The sequence below is a fragment of the Equus caballus genome, chromosome 7 (assembly GCF_041296265.1).
Source record: "Equus caballus isolate H_3958 breed thoroughbred chromosome 7, TB-T2T, whole genome shotgun sequence".
Taxonomy (NCBI): domain Eukaryota; kingdom Metazoa; phylum Chordata; class Mammalia; order Perissodactyla; family Equidae; genus Equus; species Equus caballus.
In genome coordinates, this window is record NC_091690.1 from 5,800,683 (window position 1) to 5,817,391 (window position 16,709).

The 16,709-nt window shown below is 56.1% G+C and overlaps 1 protein-coding gene and 1 long non-coding RNA gene across 3 annotated transcripts in view; one reads left to right on the forward strand and one right to left on the reverse strand.

The window, feature by feature from the left end:
• ELAVL1 (ELAV like RNA binding protein 1) overlaps positions 1 to 16,709 on the reverse strand; it is a 35,062-nt gene that overhangs the window by 8,898 nt on the left and 9,455 nt on the right. For both annotated transcript variants that reach the window (XM_023644661.2, XM_070272625.1), the window contains exons 2-4: positions 12,707 to 12,894; positions 2,667 to 2,770; positions 701 to 854 (exon numbers count right to left, since the gene is read on the reverse strand). In XM_023644661.2, the coding sequence (XP_023500429.1) occupies positions 701 to 854; positions 2,667 to 2,770; positions 12,707 to 12,878 (430 nt within the window). In that variant the 5' untranslated portion in view covers positions 12,879 to 12,894. The remainder of the gene's footprint in view (positions 1 to 700; positions 855 to 2,666; positions 2,771 to 12,706; positions 12,895 to 16,709) is intronic.
• Positions 854 to 11,748, forward strand: LOC138924952 (uncharacterized). The gene is made up of 2 exons (XR_011440406.1): positions 854 to 1,318; positions 11,189 to 11,748. It is a non-coding gene; the product is annotated as an uncharacterized lncRNA (long non-coding RNA).

The window sequence follows — 16,709 nt, forward strand, 5'->3', positions numbered from 1 at the left end:
AGACGGAGCGACGCTCAGGGCTTGGCAGGGGGCATCCCGAGCCCAGGCCCTGGGCCTACAGGGCAGGCGGGCCACCTGATCAGGGCTGGACTGCGTCTCCTGCCCCGCTGGGGCTGCTTCTGCAGGCATGCGTGGGTCCCCGGCTCAGCTGTGCCTGACTGCTTCATGCAAAGCCCGGAGCCCAAGCTGCTCATGTCCTGAACTGAGATGACCCAAAAGGGGCCAGCCAAGTGGCCGGGACTGTCAGCGAAAGGAGGTCACTGCTCCGAGCTCTGTGCGGGGGAGGATGGAAGAACACTCATCGGAAGCAGTCACCCCTGAAGCTGCGGGGCCTCTGGACCCTGAGTGAGGACAGTCTCACACTGCACGCTGTCGTCTGCAGCAAGAACAGCGGCGAGCGGCTGAGCAGTGGCCTTGTCACCCCCTTCACAGGCCAGGCTGGATATGCGGGCACCTGAGGGAAGGTGCCAGAATCTCTTGCTCTCATCATAAAATGCTGGCCTAACACATGGGCTGCTTTCATGCTCTTTATCTTCCCAGACTCGTACAACAAAAGCCAGCGCCTTCTCATTTCGCTTCTGTCCTCAATGGTGGAATAACTAATGACACTGAAAATCTAACAGTGGTGTGTCTTCCCCAGGAAACCTGGCCCCCCAGCTAGAGGAGAACCTCACCGTGTGACCCAGGCCACCCGCCGTACCTGTGGTCTGATCCACAAGGACCCGGGAGTTGATGATGCGCCCGAACCGAGAGAACATGTCCTCCACGTCCTTCTGGGTCATGGTCCTCGGGAGTCCGCTGATGTACAAGTTGGCGTCTTTGATGACCTCTGAGCTTGGGCGAGCGTACGACACCTTAAAACAAAACCGCTTGCTGGAGTCTGGGCAAGTGCGTGGGCCGAGCATCGAGGGAGGGTGTCAAACTTTCGGGTGAGAAAAAGCTGCCCTATGGTAGGAAATCACACACAGGACTATTTGTCCTCCTCGGGACATCTATCGCTCGCAGCAGCGCGTGTTGGCAGCTCACAGCGGCCGGGGAGAGAGCTGGGCACTCGGCAGCGTCTTCTCGCCCAGCCCTCCCAGCCCCTGGCGAGGGGCCATGGGCCGAGTTCCCGATCTCAGGGAGCGCACGACACATCCTGTGCCTGCACGGCACAAGGTGGGCCTGGCAAATCTGCCGATGAGCAAGTGCCTTCCTATCCAGGGATGGTAAGACACCGAGCACTCAAGATCATGAAGAGTTTAACGGCAGGAACGGACCACCAGCCTCTGAGCTGAACATGCGCCGCCACAGCCAGACTGTAAGACCTCCCTGGCAGGTGAGTGGAAGTTCGGGTTCCCAGCCCACTCTGCAGAATGGAACTCGGGAGGCCCAGCCGCAGCCTCGGGACCTGGAGTGCACAGGCACACAAGTGGCTCTGAGCTCAGATGAGCCGAGGAAGCGCTGCCACTGAGCAGGTCCTAGGAGAGACCCTTCTGGGTGCCTGAGTGAATCAGAGGGGCAGCTTCCTGGGGGGGGACGGGGTGGGAGGATCTGGCAGGTCCAAAGGCTCAGGTAGGACAGTCGCATTCCAAGTGGCTTCAGGTGGACACTGGCAGGCACGTGTCTCAGGAACAAGAGCTAACTTGCCAGGTCTGCGGGTAAGGGGTGGTGGGCACAGCAGCTGCAGGCTGCTGCAGGAAGCAGGTTGGGGGTGCGGCCGGGACAGCAGGAGGTGGCATATTCCAAAGGAGGGCTCAGTGGGGAGTGAAGGGTGAGAAAACATAAGGTTTGCCTGTGGGAGGAGCTGTCCCAGATCACGGGAGCCTGAAGACTGACACTTGGGGACGGGAGGTGGGGCCCCGGGCCGACAAAAGGAGGGTAGGTGGCAGCAGGTTGACAAGAACAAGAAGGCAGAGGAAAGCTGCCCTGTGAGACCTGGAGGACTCACCGACTCAGCCCAGGAGTCAGCACAGCCCTTGCACTGTGAGTGACACTGCCGACGCTCTGCCCAAGACACCCCCTCCGGTCGCTCCACAGCTCCGTCTCTTCCCTCAAGTCAACATGAAGTCTCCCACAGAACACGTCACCTCCCCCCAAGCACCTCCGTGACACTTACCTCTGCCACACGTGGCTTCCATATTCCCACTTATTGTTTGCATGCGTGCACACGGCTCCATGAGGGCGCGGGATTTGTCTGCATTGTTCACTGTCCAGCACACAGTAGGTGCTCAATAAACATTTGCTACGTGAGTGTTGAATGAACTGGCTGGGATGGGGCATGAAGGGAGACCTGGGCAGGGAGGCCGGGGGGACGAGACAGCCGCCACTGCAGGAAGCCGGGAGCGGGCAGGAGGGCCGGGCTCGGCACGGGATGGAAACATCGCGGCCAGGAGAGGAGACAGGCCCCTGTGTAAGTGCACTGCATGGGGACCCTCCCTTCACGGAGGGGGCTGAGAAGGCCATGAGCCACCAGCATAAGGCTGTGGACCGGCACCACATTGCATGCATCTGACCCGCAATGCCTTGACTCCGAGCAGACGGGAGCCCCCTCCGATGCTCTGACAGCATCGTGCTGACGATGACTTCGGCAGCGACGGGACCAAGGGGGCCGCGCATCCAGGCCAGGGCTCGGCACACACTCCACCCGGGACAGGCATGACCGAGGAGTGAGTGCAGCCTCTCACCTTAATGGTCTTTGACTGGAGCCGCAGGCCGTTCAGCGTGTTTACTGCTCTCTCGGCGTCCTTTGCAGTCACGTAGTTCACAAAGCCATAGCCCAAGCTGTGTCCTGTGCCGGGGAAGAGGTGGACATCGGTAAACCGACCGAGAGCGAGCGAGAGCGCCCGGGGGACGAACAGGAAGATGTCCCGCTGGGCTCACAAGGGCGAGTCAGCAAAGACAACGAAGACAATGCACTGAAACGCTGGAGGCACGGCCGCCAGGTAGCGGGGCTAGAGACGGTGCTGACAAGCCATACGATGGTTTATTTGTCACATTCTCCGCAATGAACAAATGCTACTTTTGTAACTAAAAAAAAGTCATCTATAAACAAACACTGTGATACTTGACAGCACCCTGGGGACCCCATCACTGAAGCAATGACAATGAACGGTCCCACTGGTGGTGGGCGCTCTGTGGGGCTCCAAGGGGGCCTTGTAGGGGTACGAGGAGGATGGTCGCAGTGAGGAGGAAGACCGGCAGGTGGGGAGAGCCTCGTGACGACCAGCTGCCTGTGTGTAGGCATTGCTCTGCCACTTGCGTCCCCAGAGCGGGAAGGCTTGCTGGGCTCCGGCGCCACCCAGCGTCAGTTCCCCTTCCTTTCCTGAATCTGTGACCCAGCTGGGGAGCACAAGGAGAAGCCCGAGCCGAGAGAAGTTCCCGCCCTCACAGCCTAGCCAGGCTTCCAGGGCTCCCCAGGGCAGCAGCCTCCACTGTGACAGCATCATCAGCTACAGTCTGGGGGAGCCTTAGCAGATGCGAAAACCTGAGTTCTTCCCAAAGACATCCAGGGCGACAGGCAGGGCGTCCCCATCCCTGTGTGTGAAAAGTGCAGAAGCGGTGGGAGCGACCACCCACTGGACACATGGGAGGGACGCAGCCCAGCAGGGGAGGGGCTGTGGGGTCTCAGAGGGAAGCATCGGCGGGGGGTCGGAGGTGGAAGGAGCCTTACAGAGGCCTCGTCAAACACTTTCACTGCAGGAGGAGCAGGGGGAGGCTTGGAGAACAATCAACACCCACACCCACACCCACACCCACGTTGGTGGGCACTGCTCTGCGCACAGAGCGAGCGAGCGGTGAGCGAGACAAAGGCCCCCCGCACGGAGCTTTGAACCACTCCTCTGGGTGGCGGAGGGCGACAACGAGCAGGTGAGAAACAAGAGCAGGCCTTGAGCCACACTGAACACTGGCTCAGCCCACGGTGCCAGCCACACCCAGGCCCTCTGGCTGAAGATGAGACCTGGAACCCGGGGGAAAGCCTAACCCAGTTTTGCCACTTAAAAAAAAATAAATCAATACACTTTATTTGTTGGATTTAAAGAAAAATGACAAAGATAACACAAAGCGTTCCCATAAACCCCACACCAGTCTCCCCATTAGTAACATCTTAGACTACGATGCTGCTTTTGTTACAACTAACGAACCAGCACTGATAGATTATCAACTACAGTCCATACTTGATTCAAATGACCTTAGCTTCCCCCAATGTCCTTTTCTGTCCCAGGATGCCACCCAGGACCCCGCGTGACATTTAGCTGTCATGTCTCCTTAGGCTCCGCTGGGCTGGGTCAGTTTCTCAGACTTGCCTTGTTTTCGATGACCTTGACAGCAAGGAGGTGGCTTGGGTGGGAATTTCATAGAATCTCCCTCAATCTGGGCCTGCCAGATGTTTTGCTCGCGGTTAGACCTGGGAGACAGGTTTGGGGAGGACCCTCTTCTCATGACATCACATCAGGGGTGCATGCACGGGCCTTACCATGCTCAGGCTGACCTGACCGCGGGCTGACGCAGCGGGTCGCCAGGTTTCTGGGGTCATGTTTCCCCACCCCTTCAGTCCGGAGCCTTTGGAGGGAGTCCCTCTGCGCAGCCCATGCTTAAGGAGGCCTTGAGGAGTTGGCTCTCCCTCCTTCAGGCGCAGCAGCTAGAGATTATCTGCAATTCTGCACGGGCCATTTTCTTCTTTTAAAAAAAACCTGACCCTCCAAACCCAAATTTCTAACAAAGCTCCACGGGTCTCAGAGACTCCAGTCCTGAGCTGTAGACAGTGGGGACCCCCGGAGGAGCAGTGCCATGGGGTCCAGGGCTCATCCAGCAGGAGGGTCAGACTCGCAGCTCGGAAAATGACAGTGGGCTCCAGGTCGGGACCCTCAGGGTCCCTACAGATGGGCCAAGCAGCAATATGAAGCTGAGAAAGCAGACTGCCCGCGGCACGATTCCCGACCCAGCTCCAGCCTCCCAGCCCCGCCCTCCTAGGCCCAGGCCCTATGACTCCTCTGCCTCTCTGGCTGGCACCAGTGCACTTGGGTCTCCTTGTCTTTCTGCTCCGCCCACAAAGCCAAGCCCAACTGGGACCACCTGTCTCACTGGGGACCTAAGCGCCGCTGGGAAAAGCAGATGCCGACGAGGACCCGGGCCCAGGCCCTGTGCCATGTCTTCAGCCGCAGCCGGTTCCCCTCAGCTTATCAACACGGCCCTGCCCAGCCCCAGTTCCCAGTTCCTCACCACTCTGGTGCTTGGGGCCCCAGCTGGCCTCCTGGGGTGGTCACTGCTGACTGCCAGCACCCTCCTCACCAAGGCTGCCCACGCCCTCGAGGGCCACCCCACTGACAGTCTCAGGCTGCTGCCCCTGAGCTCTCAGCACTGGGCACTGCTGACTGGCTGAGATGTTGCCTCCTCCAGGATGTGACAAAATGCCAGGTTTTCTTTCTCTCCAGGTTTTCCTTCTCAACGGTCCCTCCTCAGGCTCCTCGTCCTCTGCCTATTCCATCGAGAAAGTCCCCAAGTTTCTGCCTTTGGCCCTTGTATCCGTGATACACTCTTCCAGGGTGACCTCCTTGATCACCAGTAGCTGCCAATGGCACCTAGGAAGTCACACACTCCAGATGGCCACTGTCTCTTTCCCAGCCCTGCTGCCCCTCCTGTCCTCCCCAGGGAGCCGACGCGTATTAACTGAGCACGTACTGCATGCCAGGCCCTGGGCTTGGCTGGCTAAGGCTTTCATGGGGATCAGGAAGGACGACGGTTGTGCCTTAACGAAACATACATCCCACGGGGCAAGGCGGACACACCAGCAAGAAACAACGAACAAAGCTGGCGGACAGGCGCTATGAGGAGTCTCCGCTGTGGCGTGAGAGGGACTGACAGACGGGCTCTTGGTAGGCAGGGTCAGGAGCGCCCTCTGAGGAGGAGAGATGTGAAGTATGAGCTCGGGATGGCCAGGGTGAGCATTCCGGACAGAAGAGCACGTGCCAAGTCTCTGAGGGGGAGAGGCCTCTGGTGTGTTCCAGGAAATGAAGGGTGGTCAGCGCGGCTGAACGAGATGAGCCAGGGGACCACCCCGGAGGGGACTGCCGGGCAGAGAGCGGACACGGTGGGCCCGAGGCTGGTGCAGAGCCCTGGGGAAGCCTGTGAGCGGGACCAGGGCAGGGGACGGCATGCACCAGGGCACAACCGGCAGAAGAAAGACCCACCAAGGGGACCTCTGGATGGGCCAACGTGGGAGGGAGCTCCAGAGGGGCCCAAGTTCCCTACAGCACCAGGCAGCAGCTGTGCACACCCCCATTCCTGGGGCTGGCTCTGTCCCTCAGAGTCTGTTGTCCCCTGAGGTGGGCACCCGATGGTGGCCAGAGGGAAGGCAGGTGAGGCACGAACGGCAGCCCCAAGTTTTCACCCACCAGATGGGGCCGTGGACTAAAGTGCTAACACGTGGCTGAGCGCCCAACTCCATCCTCGCCATCACTAGACACCAATGGCTCTCCAACTCGGCTGCTTGCTAGCACCACAGGGCGGCCTCTGAAAACTATCATGGCCCGGCCACATCCCGGACCAATTAAAGTGCACTGAGGGTCGGGTGGCAGGAGTGGGGTGGCTTCCAAGGTCCAGCCCGGGTTGAGAGCTGCTGCCGGAAGTACACGAGGAGAGGAGGGTCTGCCGGTCGGTGGTCAGAGCAGGTGCCTGGCAGAGGGCCCTCACCTCCCAAAGCAGCCTCTAAGCCACGGTTTCTCCGCATTTCCCTTTCTCCAGGCTGGGGCAATGACTCAGGGCCCAGGATGTCAGGCAGGGGTGGGATTGTGCATCTCTAAGCTCCTTCCAGATGATTCTCCTGCCCCCTCCCCTGTAGGGGCGATGGAAGATCAGCCCTGAAAGAGGGAGGTTGGGGGTCTGGTGGGGGGTAGAGCGTGGATCCCGCCCAGGCTGCTGGGGCTGAGGAAGGTCGGGCCTGCCTGGAGTGGGGGCTGGGGTGTAGGGGGCAGCCAGAGCCCCAGATGGGAGATGGGGTAGAGGGGGAGGGGTGCGAGACGAAGGAGGAAGGCAGCAGAAGTGAAAGGCATCAAGGATGAGCAAACCCGGGGCTGAGGCCTAGGGCTGTCCAGAGGCGGCGCAACCCCCAGCTCTCACTTCCCCACCCTGGAGAGCGACCCCCACCCGCCCTTCTGGCCACAGAGCAGTGCTTCTCAGTCCCGGTTCTCTGACTTGCCTGGGCATCGCCCTCCCGCTGGGAAGGTAAAACCAGATGTTCCAACACCCCAGGCTGACTGATGCCGTGGGCCTGGGTGGGGCCTGGGTCTTGCGTTTCTGCTGCTCCCCAGCTGCTGCTGTTGGTCAGGGCCGGCGCCCCGAGAGGCGCTGGCTGGAGAACACTGAGGCTGCCTGGGCGCCGAGCAGCCCTCACGCGGTGTCAGGCGACCCCTGGGCGAACGCGGGCCAGTGCTCCTGCATCTCCAAATATATTCTTCTCTCTTTAGGGTTAAGACCAAGAGATGACTCCAGGGCAGACCAGAGCAGCCAGCTGTAATGTTTTAATACCTTCAAGGGGAGGACGCAGGAGAATCATCTGGAAGGAGCTCAGAAATGCACACTTCCACCCCTGCCCGACAGCCTGGCTGCGCAGGGCCCTGGGGGCTGCTTCACTGCTCAGCGTGGCCTGTGGAAATGTGGAGGGACAGGAGCCTGCTTCTCTGACTGGGGTACAGGGCTGAGGGAGGGGAGCGCCCCACGGACAAGGCGCTCCTCTGCCATGTGGGAGGGGAGGCGCAGCGGGTGCTTCCTTCAAAGGTCTGTGGGGGCTCAAGAGAAGACTTCACCGGGGGAGAGATGGGCCTGGCGGACAAGTGAATGAATCAGGCGATGAATGAGAAACAGGAAGGAGTTTGGGCAAAGGAGAAGAAAGGGACTTTATAAAAAAAGTACAAAAAGCCAGTAAACCTGTGGAAACAGATGAAGATGAACTTTACTAGAAATGCGAATCATCATCAGGATCAGGTGTCATTTTCCACCCAGGCTGGCCAAGATGAGAAATCTCGCCAGGCCTAGGGGAAGGCAGGGCCAGGCGGAAGGGCATGGAAAGGGTGGAAGGGCATGGAAACGGGAGACCCCCTGGAGGGCAGCTGGAGATGCGGCTCAGGAGCTTTTAAAGGTACACGCTCTCCCATCTGCTGGTTCACTTATAGGGAGATTTTCCACAGAAGTAACAGTAAGCAAAGATTTGTGCCAGGATATTTATCTCACTAGGGCTTATGAATATGGGAAAGTGGTTACAACCTATTGAAGACTCAGAACCTCGACATGGGCCAGCCCTGGTGGCCTAGTGGTTAAGTTCAGTGTGCTCTGCTTCAGTGGCCTTGGCAGTGTTCCTGGGCGTGGACCTACACCACTCATCTGTCAGTGGCCATGCTGTGGTGGCAGCTTATATACAAAAAGAGGGAAGGTTGGTAGCGGATGTTAGCTCAGGGCGAATCTTCCTCAGGGAAAAAAAAAACCTCCACACAACAGAATACTATGTCACCGTTATGATGATGAGAAAGCTGTGGTCAGTGATGGAGAAAAATGGTCACAGATACAGGAAGAAACATTTCCCGCACAGCTTGGGTGGGGCGAACCCATTTTTGTAAAAGCACATGATTGCTTACAACCATGAATATGCAAAGAAAAAAGCCTGGAAGGACACGAACCGTGGTGAAATTGTGGGAAATCTGAACTTTCCTTCCTGCTTATCTCATATGAAATTTCTTATTTTTAAGGAACAAAGGTGATTCACATTATGAACAAAAAAGTGGTCAGGCTGGCTAGGTGTGGAAGGGCATTCCCGCAGAGGGAACAGTATCTGCGAAATCACAGGAGTGGAGAGCAGGGCATGTCTGGGAAACGACAAGCAGCTCAGTCCAGCCCCTGGAGGGTGAGTGGGAGTGCAGCGGCTGGAGGGAGGGGACAGTCCCCAGGAGACCTGGGTACACAGACAGCGGTATGGGCTTTATCCTGACCAGAGATGCATGGCAATGCGACAGAGCTGAGCAAATGGGCTGGAGGCTGGGGACTGAGTGGCCAGCATGACAGTCCGGGAGGGCGGAGGCTGGCTCCTGGTCCCCCGTGGGCCATATGGCATCTGGAGAGGGACCAGACAGCAGGACAGAGAGCAGGGCAGAGCTGCACAGTAAGGCTGGCTAGTGATTGTGGATGGAACAGGCAGCAACAAATGCACGTCCCCAATGCGGGGGCTGGGGCCGGGATGGCCGGAAACACTCTGAATCTTGAGGCCAGCATGTCACACATTTCTGGCATCCCAGCCACTACCCAGGCCCTCATTCCTCCTGTTGCCAGTGCCTGGCCCATGGTCGGCACTCAATAACTATTTGCTGAGTAAATCAATGTCCAAGCTGATCTGCATTTTCCTCCAATCCCTACATTCATTCACTCACTCATTCAACAAACACTGATTATAGCCACATCTAGGGGATACAACAGGGCCTCTGTCTCTGAGAACCATATAGACCTACTGGACTAAAAAGTTCCAACTTCAGTGCAGTGTAGAAACCCAGGTCAGGTCTGCCAGTTGCTATGGGAACCAGGAAGAGAAGCATCTAACACTGACCAGGTCAGGCCAAGGAAGGCTCCTAAAGCAAGCGGGCCTGGGCACTGGAGGCTTCTGAAGCAGATGAGTGACAGGGTCACCTCTGGAGGGTTAGAGACTCCTCCCGTGGTGAAGAGAGCAGTCTGGAGGGAGCACAGGCGGCCAGTTAAGAGGCTAGAGCGCTGTGCAGGCAGAAGACGATGTGGCCTGGTCTAGGATGGTGGCAGGGGACATGGAGGAAAAGGGATGGAAGCATCCAGAAGGATGAATGCCAGGGACACACGGCAGAGGTCATGCTCTGATTTCTGACTGGAGCCACAGAGTGCACAGTGGTGCCATCTGCGAGGATGGGGCTGCTGGGAAACAAGTGGCTGGCTCGTGGGAGAGTCAAGGTCAGTTTGGAAAACATTGCATTTGGGGGCTGAGGAGTCGCAGGAGGGCTGGCTGGAGGAGAGGCGGCAAACCGAGGGTAACTGTAAGCGGTGGTGCTGCATCCGCTCACCCCTGTCTAGGCTGAGGAAGGAGGGGCCTGGAATAACCACGAGGACCGCCTAAGTCAATGGCTGGGAAGGCGCTGCAAGAGAGGCAGAGCGAGGCCTCTGAGGTGGGAGAAAGCCAGGGAGGGTGGTTCATGGAAGCCACGGGAAGGAAGCTTCTAGAAGGAAGATAAGAGAGTCGATTTGACAGCTCTGCGAATGGCAGGAGAGGAAGGACAAGAGCTAGAGCAGTGGTTCTCCCTGAGGGGTGATTCTGTCCCCCAGGGGACACTTGGCAACGTCTGGGGACATTTTCTGGTTTTCACAACTCGGAAGGTGCCATTGGCATCTAGTGGGTGGAGGCCAGGGGTGTTGCTGCTCCATCCTACAACACACAGGACACGCCCCACCAAAGATTAGCCAGCCCCAAATGTCAACAGTGCTCCAGTGGAGAAACCCTGAGCTAGAGGAAGTCGGGAGTCTCGGCAAGGATTCTTTACAGAGACTGGAGCATGTCTGAACGCTGGCAGGGCCATCTCGGAGAGACCCAGAGAAGTGGGTACTTGCATAGCTTGAGGTTCCTAGGACGCCAAGAAGGGAAGGGATCCAGGACAGAGGTGGAGATGGCTGTTATTTCCCTGTGAAGTAGCAGGCGGTCATCAGCTGAGAGCGAAGGGGGCCTGAGGGAGAAAAGGCACAGAAAAGGTTGTTGTGGGGCCGGGGAGAGCCCGGGCTGCGAGCTGAGCTTGGCTGGGGAGCTGACGCGACGGGACACCTGCCAGGATGTGCGACCCTCTCTGGGGAGGGCAGCCTGAGCTCGGCCAGGAGACAGCAGTTGGACGAACGCATCCACAATCCAGGGTCCACCAGGGCAGTGGACTAAAGGACAAAGGGGCGGTGAAACGTAAGGCTGTGGCCCCAGGACCAGCCAGCGAAGCTTCTAGACACCGGTGGCAGGAGGGAAAAAGAGAGAAGGCAGTAAGCTTGTCACAAAACTACATTCACTAAATTTAAGAACTGCTAGCAAGATGCCGAGCTGAAATGTGAGGCCAGGCCCACCTACTCCACAACTCCTGGTGCGCCACGCTTATCCTGCCCGAAGATAAGAAAAAGTTTGTTTCTGAACTGAAATAATTTCCAAATGACACTTTCGTTGCTTTTACAGGTTCTCAAAACCAGTCGTCTCCCGGCCAATCTCCCCAATCCAGGTGTTCCTGTCAACAGAGCTCACATTCCTCTGACAATCACAACAAGTGAACAGACAAAGACTCGGGTACCGTGAGAATGCCTGCGAACCCAGACTGCAATGCTCAGGAAGATCGAGGGTGCTGAAAATTCCCTTCCGCCAGAACGTAAAAGGACAAAGGCAAGACTTGTTAGCAGCACCGGAGAATTTCAAAACCCCTCTGAACAAGGCCTCTCTTATTCAGGATAGTCTCCCAGAACAGGAGAGAGAGAGTGGCTTCGAGAACATTCTAACGCTGCTCAATTTTGTGTATGATTGCAAGTCCCTCTTTAGAAGACGTTTATGAAATCAGGCTCTCAGAATTGGAAGGGTCCCTAAAAGACTTCTGAGTTCAAAGCCGCCCTCAGATGAACGAATCCCTGTACAGCCTCCACAGGGGTCGTCCCAGGATAGGCACCTTCACGCGGCTGGCAAAGGCCAAGGCGACAAGCAGGACAACGGGTACAGGGGTTCAATATATTACTCTACTTTTATGCCAATTTGAATCGTATAAGATATTATTGTATTTCCACACTAAAAATCATTTTTTACTCTTAAACGATTTTTCAGGGTAGGGAGTCACAGACCCACAGCCCAGGGTGGCAGCCAGAGCCCTCCCAGGGGACTGTCCTTTCCTCAGCGCACCAGGGCAGACAGGAGGAGGGGTGGCAGACGACCCGGCCTTCCCATGTTTCCCTCCAGAGTCCTGGAAGCATGGCTCTCAGGACGGGGCCACTCTGTGCGGAGGGCCTTACTGGGTACTGGGCTCTGCAAACCCCTATGAGGCAGGCAGCACCAGGATGTAGGAGCCACCAGCCCACTTTATGGATGGGGACACTGAGGCTTGGAGGTCACACTTCGAGGGAGTGGGAGAGCGGGGCTTGGAGCTGGCCTGCCAACCCCACAGCCCGCCTGCTGACCCGCTCCCCGCCCCGCTGAGTCCAAGCGTGCTGCGTTTCACATGTTCAAGGTCATGGCCTGAGCATAGTCAGCTCGGCCCAAAGCTAAGGAGCGGCTGCTGGTGGGGTCCCAGCGCTCTGCGGTGAGCCTGGGGAGACAGACAGGGACGGGCCTGCCTGGGCTTGCCCCGGGCGGGGCACTGGCCAGAGTCCCTTCCACACGTGGGGCCAGGCCAGGCCAGGCTGTCCTTCTTTGGTCCCTTCCAGCTCTCAGAGCCGTCCCCGTTTCTGGCATCTCCTCACTTTCCCTCCTCTCCCACCGTCTTCCTCTGTATGTGCCCTCGGTCTTACAGTGAATTTTCCCTCTTTTGGGAACCTATGTCCACTCCTACACCAAGGTGGTGGCAGAACAGAGCTTGAGATAAAAGTGAAACTCCACAGCCATCACCTCCAGGCTGCGGCCCTTCTGCCCCGAGGGACACTGCGGTCACAGGCCGAGAGGACAGAGCCTCGCAGACGGCCACGGGAGCCCCTTGACCCACACGGCCGGTGTCTTTACCTGCCACTTTGTCCCGAATAAGCTTTGCAGATTCAACTTCCCCAATACTGCTGAAGAGACTTCGTAACTCATCCTGGGTCATGTTCTGAGGGAGGTAGTTGACAATTAAATTCGTTCTCCCGATGTCATCCCTGCAGTCTTCGGCCATGTGGTCTTCATAACCATTAGACATCGTATTTTCAAAAAATCTGCAGAGGAAGAGAAAAGCAGGTACATTCCAGATGTTCACACTGCAGCCTATTAAGGCAAGACGAACGGCTGCCTTAGCACTTAGATGGTTCTCTTTCCAACACTACCAGTTCAACTTATGTCCACACGAGAACCTGCATGTGGAGGCTGCAAGCAGCTTTACTCGGAGATGCCCCCAGCCTGGAAGCAACCAAGACGCCCTTCAGTGGGCGACTGGAGAAACAGTCTCCCCTCGTCTGGTCCATCCACACAATGGAGTGTTATTCAGTGATAAAAAGAAATGAGCTATGAGGCCACACAGACAGGAAGGCATCTTAAACGCACGGCACTAAGTGAAAGAGAATAGATTGAAAGGCTACACACGGTATGATCCCAATTATACGACATTGTGGAAAGGGCAAAAACTATAGAGACAGCACAAAGGTCAGTGGCTGCCAGAGGTTGGTGGAGGAAGGAAGAAGAGCTGGAGCACAGAGGATTTTTAGGGCAGTGAAACTGGTCTGTGTGATGCTGTGTTAGTGGATCCACGTCGTTATACATTGTACGTTACCCATTACACATCACCCAACCCACAGAGGTATCAACACACAGAGTGAGGCCTAAAGCAAACTGTGGGCTTTAGCTAAGGTCCATCAATACTAGCTCACGGATTACAACAAAACACCACACTCATGCCACCCCATGAAGAATAGGAGAAACTTCGTGTTGGGGGAAAAGGCCTATGGCACACTTTCTTCCCCACTTTTCTGTAAACCCAAAACTGCTCTAAAAAATAAAGTCTAGGGCCTGGTCCTGTGGCCTAGTGGTTAAGTTTGGCACGCTCCACTTTGGTGACCTGGGTTCGGTTCCCAGGCGTGGACCTACACCACCTCTCTGTGGGCACGCTGTGGTGGGGACCCACATACAAAATAGAGGAAGACTGGCCCAGATGTTAGCTCAGGGCGAATCCTCCTCACCAAAAAAAAATAAATAAAGTCTCTTAAAAACAAAACAACTCTAAGTTCAACCATTCTCACTGACTAGAGGGCTTCGAAGAGACCTGCAGACAATTCCAGCAGCAGAATTCAAACTCCTGTAAAAAGTGTGGGTCCTCTCTCTCTCTCTCGTACACAGAAATTTCTGACTCTTTCTCTCGTCTCCCCTTCTGTTACCAATGCAGCTGGACACTGAGGAGCCTGTGGTGTGTGCCTGAGCACCTCAACCAACCAGACCCCGTCTGTCCCGGAGCAGGCAGGCAACGGACCTTTGCACCCCGTGTCCCAAAGGCCATAGCGACTGAACTGGGAGGGAGGTGAGGCTCTCTCTACCAGCTGGAGGAAGCTGGTCTCTAAAGTTTGCAGCTTTGGAATGCCTGCAGGCGCCTGCAGAAGTCTGCACTTGAGTGACCAGCGTCAGACAACACCGATGGCTTCACAGCAGTCCAGATCAGTGCAGCCGAGAGCACCGCCTGTGCTTCTGAAGGCACAACTCACACTGGGTTTGCTCACACGCACAGCCGTGCGGCCGCCTCTTCTCAAATGGCCCCTGCCCCGGCCTCTAAATCCACCGGTGCTCACCCCCGTGGGGCTGAACGATATCGCTGAGGAAAAGGCCCTGCTGCCCATCGGCCCAGAGGTCTCAGGGCCAGCCCACTCCTTGCTCGGGATGCCGGCTGCCCAGCTCTTCTCTCATGCTTGAAAACCCAGTGCCCACTGTCAGGAGCAGTCAGCCTCCTGTAAAAAGCCAGCAGTTACATAAAAACCCGAACACGTCTCCTGCCCAGCGAACCCCCCCAAGCCCCGAACCGCCACCGAGAGGGGAACTAGGTATGGTTGACCATTGCCTGCTGGAAACGCTTCAGGCCTCCTCTGCCGTTCTACTCTCTAACTTGTTTGGGACCGTACGCAATGTGCAAAATTAGTCTCATCTCCTAGCATTTCCCAAACTTTTTGGGAAACGTTCCATGCGCCCTGCTCTTTATAAAATAGGCTATGGCGTCAAAAGCCATAAAAGAAAGATTAGAAAGTCAGACTTCACAAGATTAAAAGCTTCTGCTGGCAAAAGGCCGCATAAAGAGATAAGCAGCAGACGAGTAGAAAACACTTGCTCCCTGTTATATTATTTAGATCGAAGCTTCTGCCCGCTGGGGGATACTGGGCAGTGTCTGGACACATTTTTGCTTATCACAACCGGGGGTGGTGGTGTGCCACTGGCATCTGGTGGGTGGAGGCCAGGGATGCTGTCGAACATTCCACAAGACACAGGACAACCCCCACGACCAAGAATTATCCAGCCCAAAACGTCAGCACTGGGAGGCTGAGAAAACTTGATTTAGGGCATCTGCAAATTAATAAGAGAAAAATGACATCTCACTAACAGAGAAGCAGACAAGGGATATGAGCTGTAATTAATAGACGCCGGCAATTCAAATGGCTAAGAAACCATGAAAAGAAGCTCAACTTCACGAACAATGAGGACAACGTGAAATAAAAAGAGACGCCACTCCCTGCCTGTCAGAGGGAATACAATCCAGGACGGATAAACTCCAGGGTGAGGGGTAAGAGAGAAACAAGCCCTGTACACCAGATCCGAGGGTGACAGGGTACCACCTTTTAGGAGAACTTGGCAGTGGCTACCAACATTTGTTGGTGGTGTTAGTAGCTTAAAATGACAAATGATCATCATTTCTCACAGCTCTATGGGTCGGCTGAGTGGCTCTTCCGGTCTAGGCTGGCTTTGCTGAATCCAGAGATTGGCAGGTGGCTATCTAGGCTGGGGCAGGACGGTCTATGACGGTCTTATTCACAGGCCTGTGACTGGCAGGCTGGGTGGCCGGGGACCCTCAGCTGAGGGAGGACAGGCCACCACGTGGCCTTTCATCCTCTAGAAGCTTGTCCCGGGTTTCTTCACACCGTGGTTCAGGGTTCCAAAGAGCAGAAAGAGAAGGCAAGGCCCAATGCTTGGCAGCTACTAACATCTTTAACATGAATGCTCCCCTCTCGCTCAGCGCTGTAGGAATCTGTTCTGCAGAAACCATCACACACGTGTAGCGGAAGGTGTGAGAGGAACACACGACCCCATGGCTGGTGAAATAACGCCCTGGGTCGAATCGAAATCTGCACTGGGGGGATGGTTAAATACACACCAACGTTCAGGAGCGAGCACGGGACCACCAGCATTACAGGGTTTAAGGATGAGAAACTCCGAGTCTGTTAAGCTGTCTGTAGCCGTGAGACCTTCCAATAGATCATTATCTCAAAAACCAACCAACCAACCAACCAAAACATCTGCTGACGCCTGAACCAAAGCGCAAAGGTTAAGTCTGAGGAACTAAACGCACACTGAGGTTTGCCCGAAAGGCAATTCGGACATTTCCCACCTGCCTCCCTCTTTTTTCTTGATCCCTCCCTCTCTTCACCCTGCTTCTGAGTTAGGCATCTACTCTTCTGCCTTCTCCCCTCGCCTGCTGTCACGGATGACGAACTGGGCAATAATTACCCCACTCTCATTATCCAGAGTGGGGTGCCTGGTAACAAGTTAACTTTCTAAAACAAGGGTCAGCGAAGCATGGCCTGTGGCCAAATTCGGCCCCCTGCCTGTTTTTTTTTTTTTAAATCAACAAAAAGGTTTATTTTAGCGTGAATGACCTTACATTGTGACATGAGCACCGTTTACATTTTATGATATTGCTTACACTAACCAAGACTCAAATCTACACGACGATAAATACTCTACAGTGGCTTTCTGCTGTCACTGCCCAGGGGTTCCTCACTAATAAGTGGTGGGAACCCCAGGCAGTGGGCCCAGAGATGGTGACGGCTTGGACCTGGTGGGC